Raw genomic sequence first — 24,413 nt, 5'->3', positions numbered from 1 at the left:
ATAGAGGGGGGGACCCAGCGGGGGCCCCCCCGGGGGGGAGGAATGGCCCCCCCCGGGGGTCCCTGCACCCCACCAGGGGGAGGGGCGGCGGGGAGCAGTGGGGTGCCAGGGGGAATGGGGGGGGGTGCGCCCGGGGTCCCCAAACCTGCCCCCCCCCCCCGTGCCAAGGAGTGGGGGGGCGGGGGGGGCAGCACCCAGCTGTGCCCCCCCCCCCCCCCCCCCACGCGAGGCCGGGACCCCTGGCCAAAGTGCGTCAGTGCTGGGGGGGGGGGCCGGGCCCCCCCGGGCGGGGTGGGGGGGGTCCCCGGGGCGGGGGCCCCCCCGGCCCTCACTGGCTGCCGGGCTCCAGCTTGTAGGAGAGCTCGAAGAGCAGGTTCTGGTTGTCGATGACCCGCAGCTGCCGCACGTACGCCTTGGTCTGCAGCTGGCTGGGGGAGGCCTCCAGCTCCAGGCCTGGGGGGGGGCGTCAGTCACGGGGGGGGGGGGGGCTGGACCACACAGCCCCCGGGGTGGGGATGGGGGGATGGGGGGATGCGGGGATGCGGGGATGCGGGGATGCAGGAATTGGGATGCGGGGATAGAGGGATGCGGGGATGCGAGGATGGGGATGCGGGGATGGGGATGCGGGGATGGAGGGATGCGGGGACGGGGGGGGGATGCGGGGGGATGCGGGGATGGGGGGATGCGAGGATGGGGATGTGGGAACGGGGATGCAGGAACAGGAATGAGGGGACGGAGGGACGCGGGGACGGAGGGACGCGGGGACGGAGGGGGATGCGGGGACGTGGGGATGGAGGGACGCAGGGGGATGGAGGGATGGAGGGATGTGGGGCCATGCATGTCCCCGCACTCTGCGGGGTCAACCCCCTCCCGCAGCGCTGGCCCCTCACCCCCGCCCAGCCAGGGCTGTGGGGGTCCCAGCTCCCCCCCCCCGCCATACTCACAGAGCGGGCGGCTCCGGTACTTCCGAATGGTCCTCACTTTCTCAGCGATGCAGTGCTGGGGCAGAGCGCACACCCCCCCGTCAGTCCCCAGCCCCACAGGACCCTGCCCAGCTCCCCAGGGACCACTTGCCCCCCAGGACTTCGGGACTGTCCCCCCCCTCTGGGACCCTGCTGCACACCCTGGGGCATACCCACCACCAGGGACACCCCACCACCTCCCCGGATCCCATTTTGCACCCTGGGGACCCTGCACCCCCCAGGGTCCCCCACCCCACTGCAGAGTCAGGAGGAGGGCCCCAGCCCCTCGGTGGGCTCCCCCCCTTCCCTGGCCTCACCCCAGGGGTCTCTTGGCCACATTCTCCCCCCGCCCCCCCCAGCAAGGGGCACCCACCAGCTTCTCCACGTTGACCAGCCCATCCAGGAGGGTCTTGCTGCCTTCGTGCAGGAAGGTCAGATCTGGGGACGAGTGAGGGGGTGAGGGGGGGCCCCATGGGGCAGCAGCAAGACCCCAGCCCACATGGGGTGTGGGCAGCCCCCGTGCCCCCCTCACCTTTGAGGATGAGCGGCACGAAGGGAATGAGAGGGGGTTTCATCTTGGCCAGCACCTCCCGGTAGGTCTTGTGGTTCCTGCAGGGGTCCTGGGGGGGGGGGAGGGAGGTCAGGGCTGGGGGGGCAGCTCCCCATAGGTGCCAGCACCCTGCCCAGCCTGCCTTGGACCCCCCTGCCCACGCTCACTGCTGTGGGCACAGGGCTGTGGCCATCACTGGTGGCCTGGGCAGGGGCAAGGACACCCCGGGACGGTGCAAGAACACCTCCCGCCCACCAGCTCCCCAAATACCCCGGGGGGGGGGGCCTGGGGCTCCCCCAACACCCGCAGGGTGCCCAGGCACCTCTCACCGTCAGGTTCTCGAACTTCCGAAACAGGTTCTTGAATTTTCCTGGGAGCTTCTGCAAGATAAGCCGGAGGGGGGGGGGGGGGGCACAGACATGAGCACCTGGGGGGGGGGTCTGGGAGCACCTGGGGGTGTCCAGGGCACCCCACGGCCCCTTACCTCCCAGGTGAGGCGCAGGCGGCTGATGGCAGCGTTGTTGAGCCCGATGACGACGGCGTAGAAGGAGAGCATGTCCTGGTTCTGCTTGCATCTGGGGAAGGAGAGAGGGTGAGGAGCAGGCGGGGGGGGACACCCCCCCCCCCCCCCCCCCCGGCCCCACGCTCACATGGCGGCGATCTTGATGAGCTTCTTGAGGAGGTGGGCGCGCTTGCCCAGCGACTCGCAGAGCAGCAGCTCGGTGCCCACCCAGTGCTGCACCTCGCTGCACCGCTGCAGCAGCAGCTCCAGGTTGGCCGTCTCCCTCCGGCCCCGCTCCCCGTGGAACACGTAGTCCACGAACTCCAGCTGCCGGGGGGGGGGGGGGGGGGGGGCAGGACACGACACGCACATCGTCAGGGACCCCCTGCCACGGCGTAGCCCCCCGCTAGCCCCCCAGCCAACCCCCCACCTCGTGGATGCAGCGGAAGAGCTCCCAGTGGAAGGCGGTGAGGTGGTTGGCGATCTCCTCCGGCTCGGCGCGGTGGATCTCCGTGTCCCCCGGGACCACCTGGATCTCCTCGGGCAGCGGCACCTGCCAGGGGACATGGGGATAGGGACGCTCGGAGGGTGCTGGAGCACGGGGGTCCCGCAGGAGGGTGTCCCCCCTCTTGTGCCTAGAGGGTCACCGTGGCCCTGGGGGTTGGGTAGGCTGGGGGGGTCCCCGGCACGGCGCGGTGCTCACCAGGGAGTCGAAAGTGTCCCTGGTGCAGGCGAAGAGGTGGCTGTTGATGCCCAGGGTGGTGAAGACACACTCCTCGCTGGGCTGCAGCACTGCTTTCTCTGCAGGCAGAGTGTGGGCAGGGGGTCAGCACCGGCCGGACCCCCACCCCTGCCTGCAAACACCCCCCACCACCACCCTTGGCCCGGCGGGCACCTCCGGACGAGGCCATGGTGACGAGGATGAGGGCGTCCTCGCGGGCGCTCTGCTCCTCCGAGTACTGCAGCTTCTCGGTGACGGAGGTCAGGATGTCCTGCACCGAGGCCGAGAGGCGGCTGCGGATGGTGACGTACGAGTGGTCGGGCATGTACACGCGGCAGAAGACTGGGGAGAGGCGGGGGGGGGGCATCAGGGCCACGCCGGACCCCGTGCACCTCCCCAGGGTGCTCTGGAGCCCTGGCTGGGGAAACTGAGGCACAGAGCAGGCACGGCCCCTCGCAGCCGACGGCGGGCCAGGGAAGGGATTCCGGCATCTGGTACCTATCCCAGCACCCGGCACCCATCCTGGCACCCGGCCGCGGTCACTCACTCTCATCAGAGCCCCGGAAAGCCACCCGCGTCTGCAGGCACGAGTCGATGCGGCGGAAATGCCTGAACAGCGGCTTCACCTGCTTGTTCGGGGGGGGCGTCTCGTCGGTCACCCTGTGGTACCGGCGCGGGGTCAGGCGGGGGCCCCGGCACAGCCAGCACCCTTGGGTGCCACACCGCGAGCCCTGTTCGGGTGCTCTGCCAGAGCGGGGGCCAGACCCCACCCCAGGTCCTTGCTCATTACCCGAGGATTGCTAATGACCTAATGACCCCCCCCAGCTGCTGGGCATCCCCAAGGACCACAACTCCTTGTCCATCCCGGGAGCCCCCTGACCCACAGGGACCTCCTGGCCCCCCAGGACCCCCTGCCCTCCCCGGGGACCCCCTGCCTCCCTGCTCACTTGAGCTCCACGGTCTCCACGAGCTGGTGCAGCTTGAGGATCTCGTCCTCCAGGTCCTGGTAGAGGGACGTGTCCTTCATGATGAGCAGGTAGAGCTCCTGGGGGGGGCAAGAGGGGGTCAGCACGGGGGGCTGCAGGGGGCTGTGGGGTCACGGGGGGGGGGACACCCACCTTGATCACCTTCCCGGCACTCTCCTCCTCCTGCAGCAGCCCCTTATAGGTCTCGAGGAAATGCAGCAGCACGGCCAGCACTGCCCGCTTGCGCCGCAGCCCGGCCCCCTCCTCCCAGCGCGGCGGGGGGCTGCCCACCGCCAGCACGAAGGTGGCACCGTCAAGGAGACACCATGGCAAGGAGGGACCCCAGCCACCCGCCGGCACCCACTGCCCACCCTGGTGACACCCCGCTGCCCCCCTTGCACCGAAACCTATATGCCCACCCTCATGGCACCCCAATTCCCTCCTTGCTGCTCCCATGTGCCCCCACCACAGCACCCTGCTGCCCTCCCCATGCCCACCCTTTTGTCACTCTCATGGCACTCTCATGCCCACCCTGATGCCCTCCTGGTTGCACCCTCACGTTCGCCCTTGTACCACCTTCACGCCCTCCCTGGGTCCAGCCTTGGACCCCTCCCAATTGCACCCTCATGCCCACCCTCATGGCACCCCAATCCCCCCCTCACGCCCACCCACGGTCCTCCGTGCCCCCCAAGGATATTGCTGGTGCAGCTGCTGCAGGAAGCGCTCAGTGGGCAGGAAGAGCGAGTGCGTGAGCACAATGTCGTCCAGCAGCGATTCTGGGGGAGATGGGGGGCAGGTGTGGGCATCCTGCCCTACACAGCCCCCCCGGGGACACCCCTGGGAGGCTCCGCATCCGGAGGAGCGGGCGGCCAAGGGGAGCGATGTTAATTCCCAGGGCGACACCAGGAGACGCTGAACCCCACGCTGAGCACCCCCCCACCCCCCCGTGCGCGATGCTGACTCACAAACCCACTCCCAGCCCTGCGGGGCAGCCGGGTCCCGGGAGGAGCGTGGCACAGGGGCAGAGGCACCGGCAGGGCAGGACCTGAGCCGTGACACCCCGGCACACCCGCCGGCCCCGGCGAGAGCCTGGGCAAACCGGGACACGGATCAGGGCAATTGGGGAAATCGAGGCAGGCAGTGAGGGCAGGTGGCAGCAGCAACTATTTGGGCAGCCACGCTCAGGGCACACTGCGCTGGTGCCGGGGAAGCCGGTGCCCACGGTTGGGCTCTCAGGGCCAGCACAAGCAGCACCGGCCGTGGGGAAGGTGTTTTGGCACAGCACGGCCGGGTGAACCGAGGGGCCGATACCGGCGGCGGTGCCCGTCAGCGTCAGCACCCAGCCACCGCTGCGACCTTTGGATGAGGCACCGCTCCCTCGCCCAGCACTGGAGCAACCCTCGACCTTGGGCGCTGAACGGGTCCCCGGCCTGATGGGTGCCCAGAGGGCTGTGCCTGCGTGCCCCAGGGATGCCATGGTGGGACACCAGTGCCCCCACAGGGTCCTTCTGAGGCCCAAGGACCCGTCCCTGCAGGAGGGGCCATGCAGAGCGTCCCCCCGGCCGCCCCCCAGGCCCTGGCCTATTAACCCGGCCACGGATCTGTGCCAAGCTGGGGCTGAGGTTCCCCCGACACCACCGTGCCGGGGCACAGCGTCCATGGGGGACAAGCTGCTGCCGAAAGCGGGACACGGTGGTCTGGGACACAGGCTGGACACACCGGCCCCCAGTGCCGCCGGGCCAGTACCCCACGTCCAGCGCCCTGCACCTGCGTGGGGACCGGGGTGGGCAGGGGCACTGGCGGCATAGGGGGTGCAGGTACATGGCCCCCAGCTCCCCCTGCCCCTGGTGCAGCCCCTTCTCGGGCTCTGCCTGGGGGGCTGAAGGAATCAAACACCCCCCCTCCATGTCCTTGCAGGCTGCATTCCCTTCCAGCCCTGCCTCAGTTTCCCCATCCCTCTGCAGCACCCACAGCATCCCTCAGAGCCGCAGGGATGGCTTTCCCACACTGGGAACGTGGGGCTGGTGGGAGCCTCTGGACCCCCACGCTGGCTTTTGCCCCCCCCGCTCCCCGCCAGCCCGGGGAACCGCAGGGCCGGGCCTGGCAGCGTGTTGGTGCAGGCAGGGCCTGGCACTGCCAGTCCCATCTCGCTCCCACCCGAAGGGCTCCCTCGTGTCGGTGGGTGAGCCCCACCCCGGCCCTGGGGGTCCCTGGAGCATGGGGATGGGGCTCCCCACTGCCCCCCCCATCTCCGGGTACCCCCGAGCCCCACGCCCCAGCAGCCGATGGGGGGGGTCGGCCGGAGCAGGGACCCCCGTGGCGTGGGAGCCCTCCCAGCCCCCCTGCACCCAGCCTGGCTCCCACCCAGCTCCGCGCACCCAGAAACACCCCGACACCCCCGGCGGTGGGACGGTACCGGGGCTACCGGGGGGGAGAAGGGGGCGTCCGCCCGGCTCCCCCCCCCCCCCCCCCCCCCCCCCCCCCCCGCCCCGCGCTGCGGCTCCCGTCGGGGCTAATTTTAGCACCGGGAAAATGTTAAAGATTAACCCGCCGGGAGGCTGCCGGCTCTGCGCGGTGCGGCGGCAGTGGGTGCCCGGCCAAGCCCCCCCCCCCCCCCCCCCCAGCCCCGGGCCCGGCGCTGCCGCCCCCCTCGCTGCCGCGCCGAGCCCCCGCCGTGCCCCTGCCCACCCCCCCTCCGCCGCGGGGTCGTGGCGGGCAGCGATGCCCGGTGGGACTCCTGCCCACCCCGCCGTGCCTCTGCCCGTCCCCGCTGCCACGGACGCCCCGGCCCGGCGGGGACCCGGCCCGACCGTGCCACCCCAACCGGGCACCCCGGCGGCGTCCCCCGCTGCCCGTCAGACACCCCCGGCCCCGTGTCCCCCCCCCTCCCTCCCAGCGCCGCCCGCTGCCGCATCGCCCCCCGTCTCCCCGTCGCAGCGGGCACCCCCGCAGCCTCTCCTCGCCGGTGCCCGCGGCCCCTCCACCCCCCCCACGCCCCGCGGCCGCGGTGCCGGGGGTCCCGCAGCGGCCGCCCCCCGCCAGCCCCGACCCCCGGTACCTGCTCCGCAGCCGCGGCCGTGCGCGCCGCCCGCCGGCAGCCGCTCCAGGAGCGCGGCCAGGAGCCGCTCGGGGGGCGCGGGCGCGGCGGGGACGCAGCCGCAGCCGCAGCAGCAGCAGCGGGCGGCGGGCGGCGGCTCGGGGCTCGGCGGCTCCCGGTCCCGGTCGCGGTCGCGGTCCCGGTCGCCGCCCGGGGACGGTTCCTCGGGGGAACGGAGCGGCGCCTCCGGCGGCCGCAGCTCCAACCAGCGGCCCTCGCCCCCCGGCTGCGGCCCCGCCGGCCCCGCCGGTTCCTCGGGTGAGGCGGGTGGGCGCGACAGGCTCTGCCGCCGCGCCCCGGGTCCCGATCCCTGACCCGGTGCCGGTCCCGGTGCGGCGGAGGGGCGGGCGGGCAGGTGCGAGCCCGGCTTCTTCAGCAACTTCTCCAGCGGCTTCATGGCCGCCCGGGCGCGGCGGCGGCGGCGGCGGCTCAGGGGGCCATGGGCGACGGCGGCGGCGGCGGCGGGGCGGCTCCGCTCCGCTCGGGTCGGGCTCGGGCCCCGGCGCCGTTCCCCGCCCGCCCCGCGCCTGCTGCGCGCTGCGCCCCGCCGCGGCCCGCGGAGCCGCCGCCAGCGCCCGCCCCGCCCCGCCCCGCCGCCGCCCCCGGCCCCGCCGCCGGCACCTGCCCGCCCCCCCCGCCCGCCCGCCCGCCGCACCGGAGCACCGGGACCCGGCCCGGGGATGCGGTGACACCGGGGGTGCAGCCGCACGGGCGACGGGCACGCACCGGGACGCGGTCGCGGCCCCCCCCCCCCCCCAGCAGCCCCGCACAGGTGATGCGTTGCACGCCCCCGTACCGCCCACCCCCCCACCCGCGGCACCGTCACACCGGGGACGCGGCCACGCGCCCACACGCCATCAGTCACGCGCAGGGGACGCATCGGCGGAGCCCCCGCACCCTCACGCCGCAGAACGGCCTGTCGGGGGGGGGACACAGCCCACACCCTGTCACCCCCCCCCGCCGTCACACCGGTGGCACTATCGCACACCCCGACAGAGGGACACAGTCTCACCCCCCCACGTGCTGTCTCACACCCGTGTCACACCCCTGTCACACCCTGACACCCTGTTCCCCGGCGCACCCACGCGGCCCCCCCACACCAGCCCAGCGCCCCGGCAGCCCTGGGGCACACGGGACCGTGTCCCCCCCCGTGGTGTCCCTCCCTGGTGTCTCCTCCGAGGGGGGCACATCCCCAGGCGTGGGGTGACCCACCCCTGCCCCCCGCATCCCAGCTCTCCGCACCCCATCACAGCGTGGGAAAGGGCTGGGGGTGGGTGCAGGACCCCCCCCACCCGGGTGCGGGCACCCCCCCTGGGGCCAGGGCTGCCCGGCGGGCAGGGCCGGGCAGGTCGGGGCAGCTGCCTGCCCCCCGCGCCGCCTGCCAGGCCGGGAACAGGCCCTGCCGGGCTGGCAAGCCGGGGCAGGTGCCGGGGCAGGGCAGGGTGGGACGTGGCGCCTGCCCGGGGCAGAGCCGTCGTGCCCCCTGCCCGCTGGGTGCCGAGCACCCGCCCTGCCCGAGCCCCGTCGCCCCCGGCCCCGCCGCGAGCAGCTGGGGAGGCGCAGGGGCCTGGACCCGCTCCGCACCCCTCCGGGTACGGCAACGGTGGTGACAGCGATGGGGGGAAAGACCCCCACGTACCCCCACAATTGCCATCTCCAGGGGTTGGCTCCTTGCAAACCGGCGGCCCTGCGACAGCCCTGGGGTGGGACGGTGGCAACGGCCAGGGGGGACACGGTGGGTGACCCTGTAGCCCCCGCCGTGCCCAGGCAGGCAGACCCCAGAGGGGTTTTGGAAGGGATGGAGGGACGGGGGTCCCAGCAGCTCCCGCTTTGTTCCCGCTTCGCCTCCACCAGGCAGTTGCTTGGCAACTCCATCCGTGCGGCCGCGGGAAAGCGGCAAAACGTGTCCCCGCGTCCCCATCCCCAGCTGCACGGCGCCCCGGTGGGATGGCACGGCATGGCACAGCACGGTCCTCCTCCACCCCATGGCACCTCCATCTACCCCACCAGGCCCCAGTGCTCAGACCCCGCCACATCCCACCCAAGACCCCGAAACACTCCCACCCAGCTGAGCTCCTCCGTCCCCTCTGCCTGGGGCAGCCGGACGAGGGTTCCTGGCCCTGGGTGCCAGCTGTGGCCACATGGAGGGGGCTTCTCCTGACAGCAAAGGCTGGAGGGAGCAGGAGGGGAAACTGAGGCACAGAGAGGCCATGCTTGCCAGTGGCAGCGGGGCTGCAGCTGGGCCACACGGGCAGCAGGGACCCGGAGCGTCGTGCCATGCCAAGGGCCACGCTCGCCCCCAGGAAATGCGCCCCAGATCCGGGCCCATCGGCTCGGCCCAGCTCCTCTCCCCCGGCTCGGCATGGATGGGGGCACTGCTGGCGCAGAGCGAGCTATTAGCTTAATTAATTTGCTGTTATTTCTCCTAATGAGCTGGGATCTGGAGCAGGCGCTTCCCTCCCAAAGCCCGCGCCTCCATTTGCAGCCGTGTTGCGTTCCCCCGCCCTGGCAGCCGAGCAGGGGGTGCGAAGCCTCCAGGCACTGCTCAAAACAGACCTTGTGTAGGAGGGAAAAATTACACCGAGGGAAAAATCCCTCCCCGAGCCAGCGCCTTAACCCACTTCCCGGCTGCAGTGCCGGGAGAGGGAATCTCAGCATTTGGGGAAGGGGAGAGCCCCCAGTCAAGGGGCTTCTCAGCTGGCAGCTTCTCCACAAGGTTCCTGCGACGGTCCGAGCTGGCCTCTGGACCAGGCTCAGCCCCAAGCCCTCTGCCAGGGAGGGAAACTGAGGCAGGGGTGCTGGTGAGGGAAGGGGCAGGATGGCAGTGGGGGCAAGAGGTCGATGGCTCCTGCCTCTGCTGCCGGATGGGCTCTGGGACCCCAACCCCACTGCCGGCAGCAAGGCTAGAAGCCAGGGAGAGCTGCAGGGGCTGGGGCAGGATGCAAAGGGGGGGGGTGCTGAGGTCCCCCTGCCCTCCCAAGCCACCCTCCACCGTGGCGTTGGCAGACGCTGCCTGCATCCTTCCCCCTCCCTGTGTCCCTCCTGCCCAGCCCAAGGCCGACTGCAGGAGGGCAGACCCCACCGGGGTGCTCCCTCAATACCCCTGTGATTGGGGTGTACCGGGAGGGTGCAGGAGCGGGGTACATGCCACCCACCCTCCCCTTTGTCGTGGGAAGCCGGGCCGCGGGCCAAAAGGAGGCTGTGGCGGCGGTGCCGAGGCGGAGGGAGGCAGCATGGCACAGAAGCGCGCAGGCGGCAGCTCCCACACCACCTACACACCAGTTGTTCCTTCCTCCGCGAGCGAGCGAGGCTGCAGGGAGAGGAGAGGAGGGGGTTTGCTTCTGTGCCGAGCCCCGCTGCCGGGGCAGAGCTGGGCTTGGGGACAGGCTGCAGCTGCTCCCCAGGGACGCCGGCGCGGGGGCGAGGGCGGCTGGCGCCGGCTGCAGAGAAGCCGCTCTTCCAGTCCCACCGGGAGCTCCTGGAAAGGGGAGAGCAGCTCCCGGCACGCGGCCGAACTTTCTGGCAGCGCGGTGGAAGGGACACCGGTCCTCCCCGGGAGAGTGCGTGTGCCCGCTGCCCCTGTGGGTCTCAGCGCGAGGAAGGAGAGACAAGAGAGCTGGCTACTTTCTAAAACGTATTCTCATCTGCGTGCCAATACAATGCTGGTTACAAATGTGCACTCCTAAGGGACAGGAATCCAAATAAACAAAACCAAAAACCCATCACAGTGTTGTAAGGTCCAGGACTTCAGTCATGCGACCGATATGTTAACGATACATTTCAGCCTTAAGGCAGAGAAACAGTTACATGTAAAACGTAAGGGATTTCTGCTTTTAAAATGTCGCTTTGACGTCTGAAATTAGGTACAAAAGGTCATCGAGTTACAAACAACAAACAAAGAAGGGATTTCTGCTGGAGAGCCGGGCATGCATGAGACGACCTCGACCAGGGAGCAGGCAGGTGGGCCGCTGGGCACCCCTCCCTCGCCGCAGATGGGGACTCGGAGGCCAAGACGCCGCTTGCTTGGAGCGGCGACGTTCCCCCTCTCACCGAGCGGCCTGCGCCAGCAGCTGGCACCTCCCCATGCTGCCCCAGCACGTGCTCGGGGCGAGCGGCAGGAATCGGCAGCCTGCCTTGCCAAGTTTCCTAATGCAATTTGCAAACGGCTGCAAGGACACGGCCAAGCCCGAGCGTGACTGGGAGCCGGAGCCGCTCCGCCTGCCACGGTGCCGGCGGGATGCATGTTGCAGAGAGGTGGCGCAGCGCTGCGGCACGGGAGAGCCAGCCGAGCCCGGCTTGGCACGCTCGGTGCTGCGGTGCTGGTCACCCCGGCAGATCGGCCTCGGAATCCTAACGCGGGAAACAAGGCTGCTGAGGTCCCCGGGGGAACGCTGGTTTACGTGGTGGCAGGCGCGGGGCTGAGGCGCTTCCTTCCTGGGGATGGAAGCCTGGGCTGGATGCGTTGGGGCGGGTTACAACACCCCCTTCCACTTCCACAGCAGCAACACCCAAGTGCTAGGAGCAAATCACTCCTCTGCTTGCCTTGTCTAGCTGGTTTGTCTGCTGGCAGGGCTGTTCTGGCAGCGTCGAGGTGCCTGGACGCCCATAAACCTCCCTCTCTGCCACTGATTTGGCAGAGGTGCAGGAGGAGGGTGGAAATCTCCCCCTGCTCTGCAAGGTGAGCTTGTGGCAGCAGGGAAGGGGGTCGCCCCATGCTCGTGCATATGGATTCCCATCTGATGCGAGTTGAGAGCTTGCACACACACGGACAGAAACCGCCAACGACACAAGTTACCAACAGGGCTTGTTCGGAAAAAGAAACGGGAGGAGCTTCTAAATTAAGTGGTGACTGCACAGCCAGCGCGTTCCTGACAGACTCCTATCGCTCAGCTGCCCTTCCTATGCTTAAACAATGGCAGAAATAAACTTGCTAATTTAAAGAGAGAGTTGAAACAAAGAATTAACCTATAAGCTGTCTCCACAGGGGGCGGGGAATGTTACGTTCCAGTTAGCCAGACAAATTCGAAATACCCAAAAGAAACAAATCAGCTTTACTGAGGCAGCTGGTTCATTTCTTAAATAAAAACAGAGACCACAATCAAGCCAGTCGAGTTTAACATCCTAGAGAGGGAAAAGGGCAGATGTTTAGTAGAAGAGTGAAGTTGCAAGAACTTGTGGCCAAGGACCGACTCTGGGGGTTGATTCTTCGGTGACCCCTGTGCCCCAGTGAGGGAGGGGGAAGGAGGGCAGATCAGCAGCGGCGAGACGGTTTTCGGGAGGGCACCGGTAAAACCAGAGAGGGAAGGTGCCTGGCCCTGAGCACAAGACGGTGCAGCTGATTTCATCCGGCTGCCTCACCTACGCACAGGGAAGGAGCCTTTCCCGAGAAGGAGCTTCCTCCTTGCCGAGGTGCCGAGTCTGGCGTTGGGACTCCCACGGCCGCATCCCTACGTGTTGCTCCTCTCCTTTGATTTTTCACCTTTGCTGTCCTGGTGGGGAAGAGGAAAGAGAAGCATAGGCTTAGGCTGCTCCACCACAAACACCACACAGCAGTTGCAGCGCTATCGCCAGGGTCCCGTGAGAAACACTCTCCACGCTTGGGTGCCAAAACACAACCACTGCCCGCCCACGCCTCCGGCTTCCTCCGTGCCCACTCTGGGCACAACCAGCTCCCTTCAGCCAAGCTCTCCTCGCGGTTAAACATTTTTCCATCGCGAGGCTTTTCAAAGGGCACCTCGATCAGACAACCTTGCAGTGGATTTACAAACACTGCATGCTTCCCAGCCCTCTACCATGCCGTGCGCTGCCTCCCTGTGTATGGGGAAACAACCGGCACATGCCTGCCCGGGTCTGGGCTTGCCACAATTCAGGCTCGCTCAGCTCCCGTACGCTAAGCAAGGTATTAAAAAGGAACCCAAACACACATGTGGCACTCTGGCACGCACACATACACACAGCTCACGGCCCTGGAGTGAGGAAACCGTTCCCAGCACAGAGAAATGGCTCTCATCTCCGGAAGCCTTTAAGTCCGCTGCCTGAATTATCTACTAAGGTCTCGATATTTATTTTTCCAGACAAGTCACTACCTCCTAGCTTAGAACTGGATTTTTCTCTCTCTGAAGTGTTGTTTTCTACCCTGAGCAAATTGAAAAAAAAAAAAAAAAAAAAGGCAAGAGTCAACTTTGGACTTACTTTTTACGTGGGTTTAGTTTTAAAGTATTCAGAAACTCAAATTAACTGGAGCCCTGCTTACCACCTGCAATGCGAAGCTGAGGTTTGGGACATGTCAAAGATGAGACAGTTTAAGATTTCCTTGGAACAATGTGGTTTTTTGGATGGGAGGAGACTGAAGCATCACGCACACCCCAACGGTACCGCATCACACGCGCGCAGACTCATCCCGAGGAGACAGTACCTCAGGAGGCGGTGGCTTGATAGTCACAGGCTGGGACGTCCTTCGAGGTGGAGAAGGCTTGGGCTGCACTTGCTGCTGGACAGTGTTGTAGTATGTGACCCCTCCGTACACTTGGGACTGGGCCTGCATTCCCCAGAGAGCAGAAGGGTCAGTGCTCTTTGCGGCGGGGTGGGGTGGGGGGACACAGAAAGCTACATCCCCTGCGATAGCACCATGTGCCTCAGACAGCCTTTATGGCACACACCTGGGCTGTGAAAAGATGCTACCACCTAGCACCGAAGGTGAGCAGCCACAGGGGGATGGGGGTTGATTTGCGCTGTGCCCCACAAGGCTACAAAGAACAGCAGCACTTACAGCTCCCGGAGGACCCTCGCCTGCTGCTGCCCCTTACCAGGGTCTCCCTGGTCTCAGCAGGGTGGGCAGGTACAGGCTGCAGCAACCCGCAGCCACACTGGATTGAAGTTTGCGGCAGATGGGCTTCCTTCACCCCACAGAGTTTCTCAACTGCCCATAATGTCTGTGCTTTGCAAAAGCAGCAGCTACTGCTTTTCTGCACAGACAAGGCAGGTAACAGTTCCCCTTCACACCGAGATCCCCTCCAGCTGCCTGGAGGCTCGGGATCTGCCCCAAAAGCAGGGTGATTCCCTGCCAGGGCAGCTGGGATCAGCCCAGGGCAGCAGAGAAGGTCAGAGAGGTTGCAGGGCTCGGGGAGCATGCACATCTCTCGCCTGCCACTGCGTGTCAGCCGTGTGCCGCTCACACGGCGGCCACGGGGAGCAGCAGGTTCGTCATCACGATGCCCACAGAGATCTGCCTCCTCGCTGCCCAGCAGCTACTGCAGATACAGAGGTCGGACGCCAAGCCGTCCCCCCAGAAAAACCAAAAAAGCCAGCCCCATGCTGGTCACACCGTGGGCTTTCCTGGCCGGTGCCAAAGAACAGAAATAGCCAGTTTCCAGCCTCCTGCCTCCATCTCAAACAGAAAGGACTTCCAAAACGATTTTCAAGGTGTCCTTGGCTTAGCATGGACCTGGAGGGGATGTAACGATTCACAGGCTCCCGGTGGACTGTTTCCCTCTTCTGAAGGGGAAGACCTCGATTCTGAGATCCACCAATACAGGCATTTCATCCACTAGACCTTGATTGAATCCAGGGTAGCTACACAGCAGGCATGGGAGCAGCCCCTTCCAGTTACCCGCCCCAAGCAGAGAGAGGGATGACAGTAAACAACCTCCCACCACGGAGCAGCCCAGCTGCTCCACATCCTCTCCCAGGAAGCCTCAGAGAATATACCCCCACTCCACAGGATCCCATCTGCTCTCAAAAGCTCCTGCTCAGGAAGGAGACGCGCAGCTGGCTTACCTGCGTGTTGGAATAGAGGTGAGGAGGGGGCGGAGGGGGTAGTGCTCCTGGGGGGTAGGGGTAGCCAGGATTCCCAAAATTCATGACTCCAGGAGGGGAGAAGTAAGTCGGTGCGAGCAGCTGCTGTGGCGGGGGCTGGCCTGGGGGCATGGAGACTGGCGGAGGGTACAGCCCAGGGTTTGCCATGGGGGCTGGCGTCTGGTGGGGATGTAAACCTGGGAAGAGACAAAAATAAACTGAACATGATGTCGCGTGTAAAGCCAGCATGTCCCATGGAGGGCCAGGGCGGCTACAATGCCAGCAGGTCAGCACGGCTGCGCCTTCCCTGCCGCAGCAGGAAGGAGAAGCACTTTGCTCAAAGGCCTTTCCTGCAGCCACAAGACCTCAGCTCCTGTGCTGGGGAGGGAAAAAGGGAAGCGCTTCTCAGCACAGCGGAGCGCAGCCCCCTCCCTGATGCCGAGGTCCCGATTCACTGGAACCGGACACGGCCCCCGTCAGCACAACCACTTCAGGAAACAGTTTTTGTGGGCAAGACAGAGAACATGTCAATTCAACAGCTCTCATTTCTGCTTTTCTGACCTACAAGCAGCAGGGACTGAAGAACCAGCCTAGAACAACTGGCAAAGCCAAATGCCCCACTGAAGGGGAAGTGACTCAGCCAGGAGGGTCTGCACAGAACCTGCAGACATCGAGCTAAAGGCTGCCAAAACATTCAGATCACCTCAGTCCTGCACTGGCTGCAAGGGCCAGAAATGCCTATTTTTCTTTCCTTAAAATTTATATTGATTCAGTGCCACTGGATGAGGGAAGCAGGCCTCTTCCATGTTGTAGAAATAGGGAAAATGGATTCCCCCAGTGACAGAGGCCATGTGAAACCAGAGTAATCTGCTCCCTGGCGCAGGCTGAGCTGCCCCAGGGCACAACCACAACATCAGTATCAGCTGCCCCGTGCCCCACTGAGGAGCTGGTTCCTCACCTGGATGAGGGAGGTGCATTTCTGGCTGTACAATCATCCCTTGGGGCGGCAGCGGGGCCGGGTTCTCACTGTGGGTGTAGATTGGTCCCTGGAATTGTACTGCAACACACAACGGTTGGTAAGGAGAAGCTCCACTGAATTTTATGCTACTGCAGCAAATCACACGCACACCCCAGCCAGCTATGGTTACAAGACTTGAACGCAGTGCTGCAAGCTACATTCCCATCGGCACACACAGTCTACCAGGCTCACAGATGCTACATACTCCCAACAGAAAAGCCTCCTACTCCCTTTACAAAGCAGGAGAATACTCAGGGAATTTCTTCTCCAACACTTTAAATGCTGGAGTAAATTCCTAATCCATCCTCAGTCTCATTCTGTAATTCTCCCTGCTCTTAAACGTCAAAGACATTGTTCTGATTTCAAGTTAATTTTAAATCCTAGTTCTCATGAAGAGAAGCAGTGTCCTAGAGAGCCCTTGCACAGGGACGGGTGGCAGTAACACTGATTTTATTTCAGTGGGTTTAAACACCGACCAGGAAGGCTCAGAACAGCCTGTTAGTTACCATACGAGACAATGCCATGATGCTATTTACAAAGGAAAGGGAAGACAAAGCCCCTGATCTGCCCAACCCTAACAGGAGTGGAGGGACTCCTGCTTCAGCTGCTCAGGTCTGAGCACACAGGCAGCCTCAAGAGCGGGAGGGAAACACTCACGTGGGTCATAGTAGTGCCCTTCCATGATGCTGATGTGCATGGGGGGGGCAGGCTCCGGCACCGGCGGCCTCTGCCGCTGCGATGAGTAGCGTTTCACACGGCCCCCCTGCACTGCCTGAAAGAGTCCAAAGGTGAGGGTCAGCACGAGGGGCAGGAGCCCTCCCTCCAGTAAGGGAGCACCGACCCACTCCCCCACCAGCCCCTGCAAACCTCTATCTGGGTCACACAGTAAAAACTATGAACACCCACAAAAGAGAAAGGCTGAGGTGTCACAGGCAGCCTCTAATTATTACAACCCAGAAACAAGTAAATGCTCGGCTTCCGCGCTTCTAAAAGCAAGAGTCACACTCCACGCAACATGCTTTACCATTTCCTCCATTCTGTTAAACTGAGGTGGTGGCCCAGTTCCCACGTGCATATGGTTAGGAATACCTGAGGAAGAAACAAACTGGTTATTATGGTTCGTATTTGTTCCCAGTTAAGAGCCACCTCACCCGCTGAGGGTGCTGCCAGGAGACGCCTGTCCCTGGCTGTATGACAGCCTGGGGACGTTATTGTACTACAAACAGGCACAGCTCTTGCTTTCATGGCGAGAAACCTCCTAACAACTTCATTTCTTAGGTTACAATTTGAAATATTTTGGTACAAATTAGAAGCTGTTGTGCCGCTGTATAATCATCCACGCTGCTCAACACCTTTTAAATCTTGCTAAAAAAAAAAATCCTCAGCTTGAAATCCAGGTCCTGATCTAAGCTCTGTTCCCGCTGAGACAAGGACCTCTTCAGAGCAGAAACAAGGATCCATGTGGGACTGGGTAAGCTGCAGTTTAAACCCTCTACAGGGCGTAACCACTTTTATCATGGGCTCCTTTCAATTCAAACAACAAAGTTAGGGCACACATTTAAAACCACAGTGCCAAACTGATCACAGGCGATTCCAGGGGAGCTGAAGTGGACAAAACAAACACTGGAAGTGCCCACGGATCGCTGATCTTGCAAATATACGTGCAGGCATACCTGCTGTACATACAGAATGACCTGATGGCTGGCTCACCTAGCCAAATGCCTCCCAGAATTAACTCCTACCTTCTCTACTAGGAAGAAAAAAAGGGACAGTAGAGTAATATGTCCTTCTTACAGACAGAAAGTGGTCTCCTATCTGCAGTCTAGAGCTGTCTCACAGTAAATTTGTTAAGGTGCTTTATTTTTAAGCATTAAAAAAGTACATAATCTCAGTTGCAAATCATAGCACTTTTGAACTCTCATTCTATTGGCTTGTTTAAAGCCTATCTACTCACATCCGCAGTTGAGACCAAGGGTCTGTTCACACAAAGACTTTCCCAGTCACATCAGTACAAGACTACTTATGGTTTCATGACCTAAACCTCAAGAGATGCTTATGAAAGCAGCAAGTTGCTTTCTTCTCCTTGCTCCAGTTTTATTTCCCTCAGGAAGAACTCTAACACTCCCCACAAAAGACTCTAATTTTGCAAAGAGATAATTATACCTGAATGACCTCTCGCATGGATGCTCAACTAGAACTCAGTCCTTAGCTCGCACGGGGGTGACTCTGCCACATATCCCTCCCTCAGCCCGCCTGCCTGCTGCTGCGAACAGAGCAGCTTCCTCCTAGCGGGCACAAATGAGTTTGCTAACCCCCGTCAGGCCTTAGCTAGTGGCAACCAAATCTCAATGCTAGGAAATAAGCTGATAAACAGAGGAAAGTTCCCTCCTAGCAGGACGTTACAGGAGCCCGATAATTCATTACCCTCACCTGCCAACTGAGCACAACACTCCTCATCTCCCAAACTCCTGCTGCAGCAGCCGGTCTGTGATTCACACCACACAAAGTCCCTGTTGCCTGTTCCACATACAGGCTTTCAGCCTCACTGAAGCTTCCCCGTCCTCAACACAAAACAGGGCAGAAAGAGGGAAAGGATCTACTCTTATGTCCTTCCCAGCCCTAATTCAATTAACCTACACCAGAATGTTTAATTTCCCCTTTACTCTCTCCTGTTTTGTCCTCTCTAACCATCTCCACTGCACTTTCCCAGCAGCATGCATCACCACCACGTACCTACCCTGAGACTGGACTAAGGCAGAGACAGTCCAGCTCTGACTGACTACATGAATGCAGAATTACATTTGGCTGGGGCTGCAGTGGAAAACCAACAGGTTGCACCCACTTACCCCTCAGCTCCCGGGGCTGTATGAACTGCGACTGCCCCGGAGTCCAGTTCTGCTCAGTGAGATTCATTTGGGTCATCTCTTGCTCAAGTCCATCCAAGTTGGATTCTACCGGCGACTCCCAGTTACTGTTCTTGGCTGGTGGGGGGGACGTCTCAGCTTGCACAGGTTTTGGAGGCACAGGAGTCAGCCCTTCTGAAGCGGGCACTTCATCTGCCAGCTTCCCCGCATCGCCAGCCTTGATTCTGGTCCTTCTTGCCCGGGAATAAGACTTCTTTTCAATTGGTCTGTCTGGTGGTGGCTGTGCAGCATCAGCAGCCGTGGCTTGATTTTCCAAAGCAATCTCCTCCTTCACAGGGCTGCCGTGGACATGTGCTGCTTCCATCTCTGGTGACTTGTCTCTTGGTGGAGTTTGCTCTGCACGCTTTGCTCTATAGTTGCTGTCCTGTTTTGCTTGCTCACCGTTTCGAGACAGATGCTGGATGCTTGCTTCTGAAGCTCGGTAGCTTGGACGGGTCTCTTTGTAGCCCCCCATCCTTGGGTAGTTTCTGGGTGGGGGCATCCTCCCTGTACCTGCAGAGCTCCTGCTGGTGAAGGTTCGCGGGGGAGCTGAAGTGCTGTCTGCACCTTGGTGCCTTGGGGGCTTATTTGGCCTCTCGTTGGACCAGTTTGGGTCTCGCTGAGGAGGACTCCCAAATCTGAGGGAGAAAAATCGTACAAAGGACTGGGAATAAGTCGATGGGTGAGAGGTGCCAGAGAACCCCTCTGCGGGATGCAGCATCCATAACTCCTAGGACCAAGGTCCCATCCCGGGGCTGAAGCCAACAACAGCGCTTTCCCCCTTTGGGGCTTCAGACCCGTTATTTGAAGCGCCTGGCACAAGGGCCGAGGTCTCCCTCCGGGATAAGCCAGCCTCTGGTTTGAATTTGCTGCTCACCTTGGTTTGCGCATCCTCCTCGGCTTGATGTCATCGGGGTTGTGAGCTGACCTGATGTCATAGCCATAAAGCGCTATCAGCTCCTGCCTGGTCTTGGGGGCCTGCTCGTCCTCCCGGAATTTGTCGTGCTCCCAGCGGCCCTCGTCCTTCCATAGCTTCCGCTGACGACCCTTCGGCCTGGAACAGTTACACAGGGAGGACCAAGAAGATGTTGCAAAGCCAAGGGACGTGGCAGCTTCAACCAGCCCCACACACAAAGCTCGAGCATTTCTAGGGCAGGGCATACACAGGAGACAGCATCTCTTCTTCCTCCCACTCTTTCTGCCCAACAGCTTCTGCTCTACCCACTGCTATTTCTGAAAAGCAGCAAGAAGTGTCACTGCTCCTTGGCAAGAGGCTTTCCTTGTGGTTTTTTTTGCACCACACTCAGTCTCTCCTTCAAAACAAAGAGCTAAAATGTCCTGGCAGGACACTGCAAGCAGGCAACCAAAGCACAGACCTTCCCAGCACTTCACACCAAATCAAGGAGCTGTGGTGCCAAACACTGGCCTGGGAGTTGGCCTCACCCTCCCAGAGAAAGGCAGACACGTGGGGGATGCTCACATACCTGACCTCTTCCTCCTGCGTCTGCCCTCGGAGGTCATGCTCAAAGAAGAGCCCTTTGCGCGGGATGTAAGCTGGGTTCTTCCGATCCTCATCATCATCCAGGTGCTTGGGAACTTTTTTTCCAACTTTATTCTCAACAGGTTCAGTGCTCTCCTGTCAAAATCAGACAGCTCTTACCACTGCAGCAGTCCCTCTGCTGCATGGAGAAACCCCCCATGGCCCAGAGAACACGTTTAACACCTACCTGCCCATCCCCGCTTTGCCTCTCACCAGTTACAGCACCTTTGGAGTCAGGTTTCTCATCCCCTTTCTCTGCTTTTGCCGCTGACTCACAGGAATCATTACTATCCTGCTTCAGTTCCACTTTGGCACTTTCTTCCTCACTGTAATCCTCTTCCTCTGCCTGAAAGAGCCCCAGTTACTCAAACACACACGTTTAGCAGCAGGTCCCCCAGGAATTTCCCCACACAAGTCCCCAGATTTGGAGTTAGATCCCTGTTCCAGTTGTTAGAGACCTGACTCTTCCAAAGCAGAGGATTAGCTCTCGAGATCCTTCCTATCCCTGTATTTTTACAGAAAAAGCAAAGACTAAACCCAACACCTCTCCCCACCAACTCCCACCAGCAACATCAGATCCAACAGTCAGGCTTTCCCGAACAGAGCCGGGACCGTCTCTGCCACAAAACCACAGCCTCTCACCGCTCTGAAAGCGAAGGGCCTCTGCAAGCCAGGGAGACCAGTGAACAAGGGCCCTCAGACGGTCCCTTCCTTCCCACACCAAGGGCCCGGATCCAACCAGGGCCGTGTTTCCAAATTCCCTGGAGTTACTCAGCTGACTCACTCGGAGCACTCTGCTTGCAGGAGCGTGACCTCGTTTCACCCTCCAGGAGCCTGCAAGCCTTGCTTAGGCTGGAACTGACACTAAAAATAGCTCTGCGTGATTAACAAAAAGACTGCTCTATTTTTCTCTTTCAACACAGCGTATTTGCACATCAACTGCTCCTTTTGTTTACGTTGGGGAAACCCAGACGTGGCATTATTTTTAGGCACAGGAACAGAGTCATCCTGGCATGTCAGTGATGCAATACCCCCGCTGCTCCAACAGCCGAGCGTGCACCAGCGCTGCTCTGCTTCTACGCACGCCGAGCCTCCAGGGAGCCTCTGCACAGGTTTCCAGGCTTGAAGAGCTGCTGCATGGTGAACACGGGGAGCTGCCCCTTACCCTTCACGTGCTGCCTCTACAGCCCACTGCGCTCCTTTCTTACTAATGGCAGAGATTAATTCACAAATGAACAGCCCCTACAAGCTTCGATTTCATCATCTGCCCTGCTGTTTTGTGTTTTCTCCAACTCTTGCCCCCCTCAAGATCCCCAAAACAGCTGCCTCAAGAGAATTGTTTTCATTAGAAAACCTTCAGTGTCATCATTAGAAACCGGAACTTCTCTAAACTTCCTGGAAACGTTAAACTTACAGTTCTGCACTAAAAATCCAGGGAAACCTACAGCCACAGGCTGCTGCCCAGGCTGGGGCAGGGGGTCTCGGTGTACACGAGGCAGGATTTTCTCAGCACACACCCAGCGCAGAGCTCCCAGCACTCACGGGGTGCGTTACCCCTCCAGCTGCAGAAGACAGTGATGCTGCCTGGGACGCTTCCAACCCAGCACTTAGTTTTTTTAATTTCAGCTAATTAGAATGCAACCAGCATCCTGCGCTTCCTTCCACACCCTTCTTAGCCATCGTAAATTCTGCTCCCAGTATCCAAAGTCTCAGGAGCCAGGCATTTTTTCCCCCCATACACACTGGCCCTACGTCCACCCCCCCAGCCGCACAGGTGGCTTCTCCCCAGGGCTGGGCCCAGCGCCATGGACTGTTAAGTGTGGGAACTGCCCAGCGAGGGGCTCGGACTGGGAGAGACCGTTTTCCTCTGCAACAGCGATGGCTACGCTGCAGCGTGGCTCACTCGGAGTCTCTGGTGTGAAGCACACGCGCTGGTACCTTGAGACAAAGGCAATCGCTGCCGACGGGGTCAGTGGAAGAGAACGAAGGACACAAACTGGGTCTTGTGCTAAAATTACGTGAGATGCAGTCACACAGCAGAACCCTTTAAACACCAGGACAGAGACTCCTCTTACCTCCGAGTCTTCTGCGCTTTCGTAATCTGAGAGTACAGCTGCGGGGGAGAAAAAGGAGTTTGGTGTCAGGGCAGAAGCAGTAACATAGCTTCTCTCTGAGCATAACACGCCACGCCACGGGCAACCGCTGGCAAACACACACTGAACAGCCCCTCCAAGGGGAAGTCAGAGGCCAGCACCAAAGCATCCCTGACTAACACCACTGCCAGCTAACGCAGGAGTAACCAAGGGTGAGTTTGGGGCTCGCTGTCCCTGCATCCCACATTTGCCTGCTATTACAAGTTACTATTTGGGATGACAACAACCACAGGGCTATCGGGAAAGGCGTTTTGTCTGGTTTTTACTTTTTGCACACAAACAGCACTTGCAACACCAGAGAGTCGTTACTCACCATCTCCTTCAATGCCATCCTCACTTTCCTGCGGAGAGAGGGAGAGAAAGGCGTGTTAGCGGAGGGGAAGGTCAGCAGCCGGGTCCCTGTGGCATCCTACGATCCCAGGAACAATTACGACAAGGTTTGGCCCCCGTCCTATCGCCTCTGCCCTTGGAAGTTCAGCTTCAGTGACACAGAAAGAAGAAACAAATGCAGGGCTCCCCGTACCTTTCTCTAAGATCCTTCTAGAGTGAGCTACACTGGGGGAATGCAGCTCAGGAATAAAAGCACAAACTGTGTTAACTGCTGGGGATCTTTGGAGGGAAAAGAGCGACATGGACAGAGAAGGCAGGCTCCCCTCCCTCAATAACAGGGAGCCAGACAGTTAACTCAGGAAATGACAAGAGGATTACTTAAAGCAGGAGCCCAGGAATAACGAGCAGATGCCGAGCGGGACCGAACTCAGGCAGACATCTGCTAGAGGCTCTGGTGACAGAAACACAACCCTGCGCCTGAGAGAAGGTGCCGGACAAAGCAGAACAGCTCAGATTGGGAAAAGCTTCTAGTAAAAGAACAGACTGATCAAGCTCTGCAGTAAAAACAACCTCAGATTAAAAATAAAACCAGCCAACGCGTTAATGAGATAAGCCCAAACACCAAAACAACTGAGCAGAAATACGCCGCGATCCAGGAGGAACTTGAAATAACCGGTACTATAAACCTGTGACAGGACAAAATTGCACCCTGCCGTAAACGGCTGGAGAAGGAGAATCACCCTGCAGCAGTGGGGGCGAGCAGCACCATGAACCCCCCCACATACGTAAAAGGTTTTTAACACCACCACTTACAAGAAGGCTGCTCAGAGTTGATAAAAGAGCAGAACAGGCCTGACCTGGCAGCAAACCCACCCTCCTGCGCCCCACTGTAGGGAGTCCAGGTCGGGGGACAGGACCCTGCCATGGGGGGACAGAGGGGAAGCCCCTGCCTGGGGCTGGGGGGGCCGCAGAGCCCAGCTCTCCCCCGCGGGGCTGCCTCCCGCCCCCCCCAGCCCTGCTTCCTCAATTCCCCAGCCTAGTGCTCCCTCAGCTCTCCAGCCCCAACCCCCCCCAACTGCCCCCCCATTCCCCCAGTTCCCCCGACACCAGAGTCCCCCCACGCCCCCCAGTTCCCCCAACACCAGAACACCCCCCCCGGCCCATTCCCCCAGTTCCACCTACACCAGAGACACGCCCCCCGCCCGCCCCGTTCCCCCAGTTCCACCGACACCAGAGCCCCCCCAGTCGCCCCCCATTCCCGGTAGCCCCCCCCCCCCGCACTCACACACTCGGACTCGGGCGCGCTCTTGGCCGCCCCCCCGGCAGCGCTCTCGGCCCCGCGGCCCCGCGGCCCAGCGCTGAGGGCCCCGGCGGCACCCCTCGGCGGGCGGTGAGGCGGGCGGGGAGAACCGGAACCGGAGCCGGAGGCGGATCCCGAGCGGGAGCGAGCGGCGCTGGCGGCCGAGTCGGCGCTGTCGGAGGCGGCCGAGTCCGAGTCGTCCTCGCTGTCCTGCGAGGCGCGCTGCCGCCGCCGGTCCGCCATCTTGGGCAGCCGCAGGGGCGGGCGGCGGCGCGGGGCACCACGGGACGGACTACACCTCCCGGCGGCCCCCGCGGCCCGCGACGTCACCGCCGCCACCGTCCCGACAGCCCTTGCGGCAGCGAGCGAGCGGCCGCTCCTTCCTCCCCTCCCCGCCCGCTCTCGCTCCCCGGCAGGGGGCAGGCGCGCGCCGGGCAGGGCGCCTGCGTCACGGCGCGGGTGGCGTCACGGCGGCGGAAATGACGTCATGCGGGCGAGGCAAGCAGACACCATCAGCACGCAGCGTCCGTTTTCCTCGTTTATTGTAAAAAAAAAAAAAAAAAAAAAAAAAAAAAAAG

General features: G+C 62.1%; 2 protein-coding genes across 2 annotated transcripts; both read right to left on the bottom strand.

Moving 5' to 3' along the window:
* Positions 1-238: 238 nt before the first annotated feature.
* On the bottom strand, positions 239-7,306 carry RAPGEFL1 (Rap guanine nucleotide exchange factor like 1). Its single transcript, XM_075036524.1, has 15 exons — positions 6,759-7,306; positions 4,398-4,476; positions 3,854-4,004; positions 3,683-3,780; positions 3,283-3,395; positions 2,910-3,077; positions 2,718-2,815; positions 2,445-2,567; positions 2,163-2,341; positions 1,997-2,087; positions 1,842-1,892; positions 1,495-1,582; positions 1,336-1,400; positions 945-999; positions 239-453 (listed from the first exon to the last, which is right to left on the bottom strand). The coding sequence occupies exons 1-15, from the start codon at positions 7,192-7,194 to the stop codon at positions 329-331; spliced, it is 1,920 nt and encodes a 639-aa protein (XP_074892625.1). The 5' UTR covers positions 7,195-7,306; the 3' UTR covers positions 239-328.
* A 3,112-nt stretch (positions 7,307-10,418) lies between these two features.
* CASC3 (CASC3 exon junction complex subunit) lies at positions 10,419-24,102 on the bottom strand. The gene is made up of 13 exons (XM_075036516.1): positions 23,821-24,102; positions 22,519-22,546; positions 22,128-22,165; positions 20,240-20,398; positions 19,997-20,148; positions 19,390-19,566; positions 18,456-19,150; positions 16,634-16,698; positions 16,267-16,381; positions 15,550-15,648; positions 14,574-14,788; positions 13,213-13,335; positions 10,419-12,286 (listed from the first exon to the last, which is right to left on the bottom strand). Exons 1-13 carry the CDS (start codon positions 24,076-24,078, stop codon positions 12,245-12,247), a joined length of 2,166 nt encoding a protein of 721 aa, XP_074892617.1. The 5' UTR covers positions 24,079-24,102; the 3' UTR covers positions 10,419-12,244.
* Between the last annotated feature and the right edge of the window lie 311 nt (positions 24,103-24,413).

This window comes from Buteo buteo, chromosome 9 (genome assembly GCF_964188355.1).
Source record: "Buteo buteo chromosome 9, bButBut1.hap1.1, whole genome shotgun sequence".
Lineage (NCBI taxonomy): Eukaryota > Metazoa > Chordata > Aves > Accipitriformes > Accipitridae > Buteo > Buteo buteo.
Note: the sequence above shows the minus strand (reverse complement) of the source record. Positions and strands in the feature narration are given on the sequence as shown.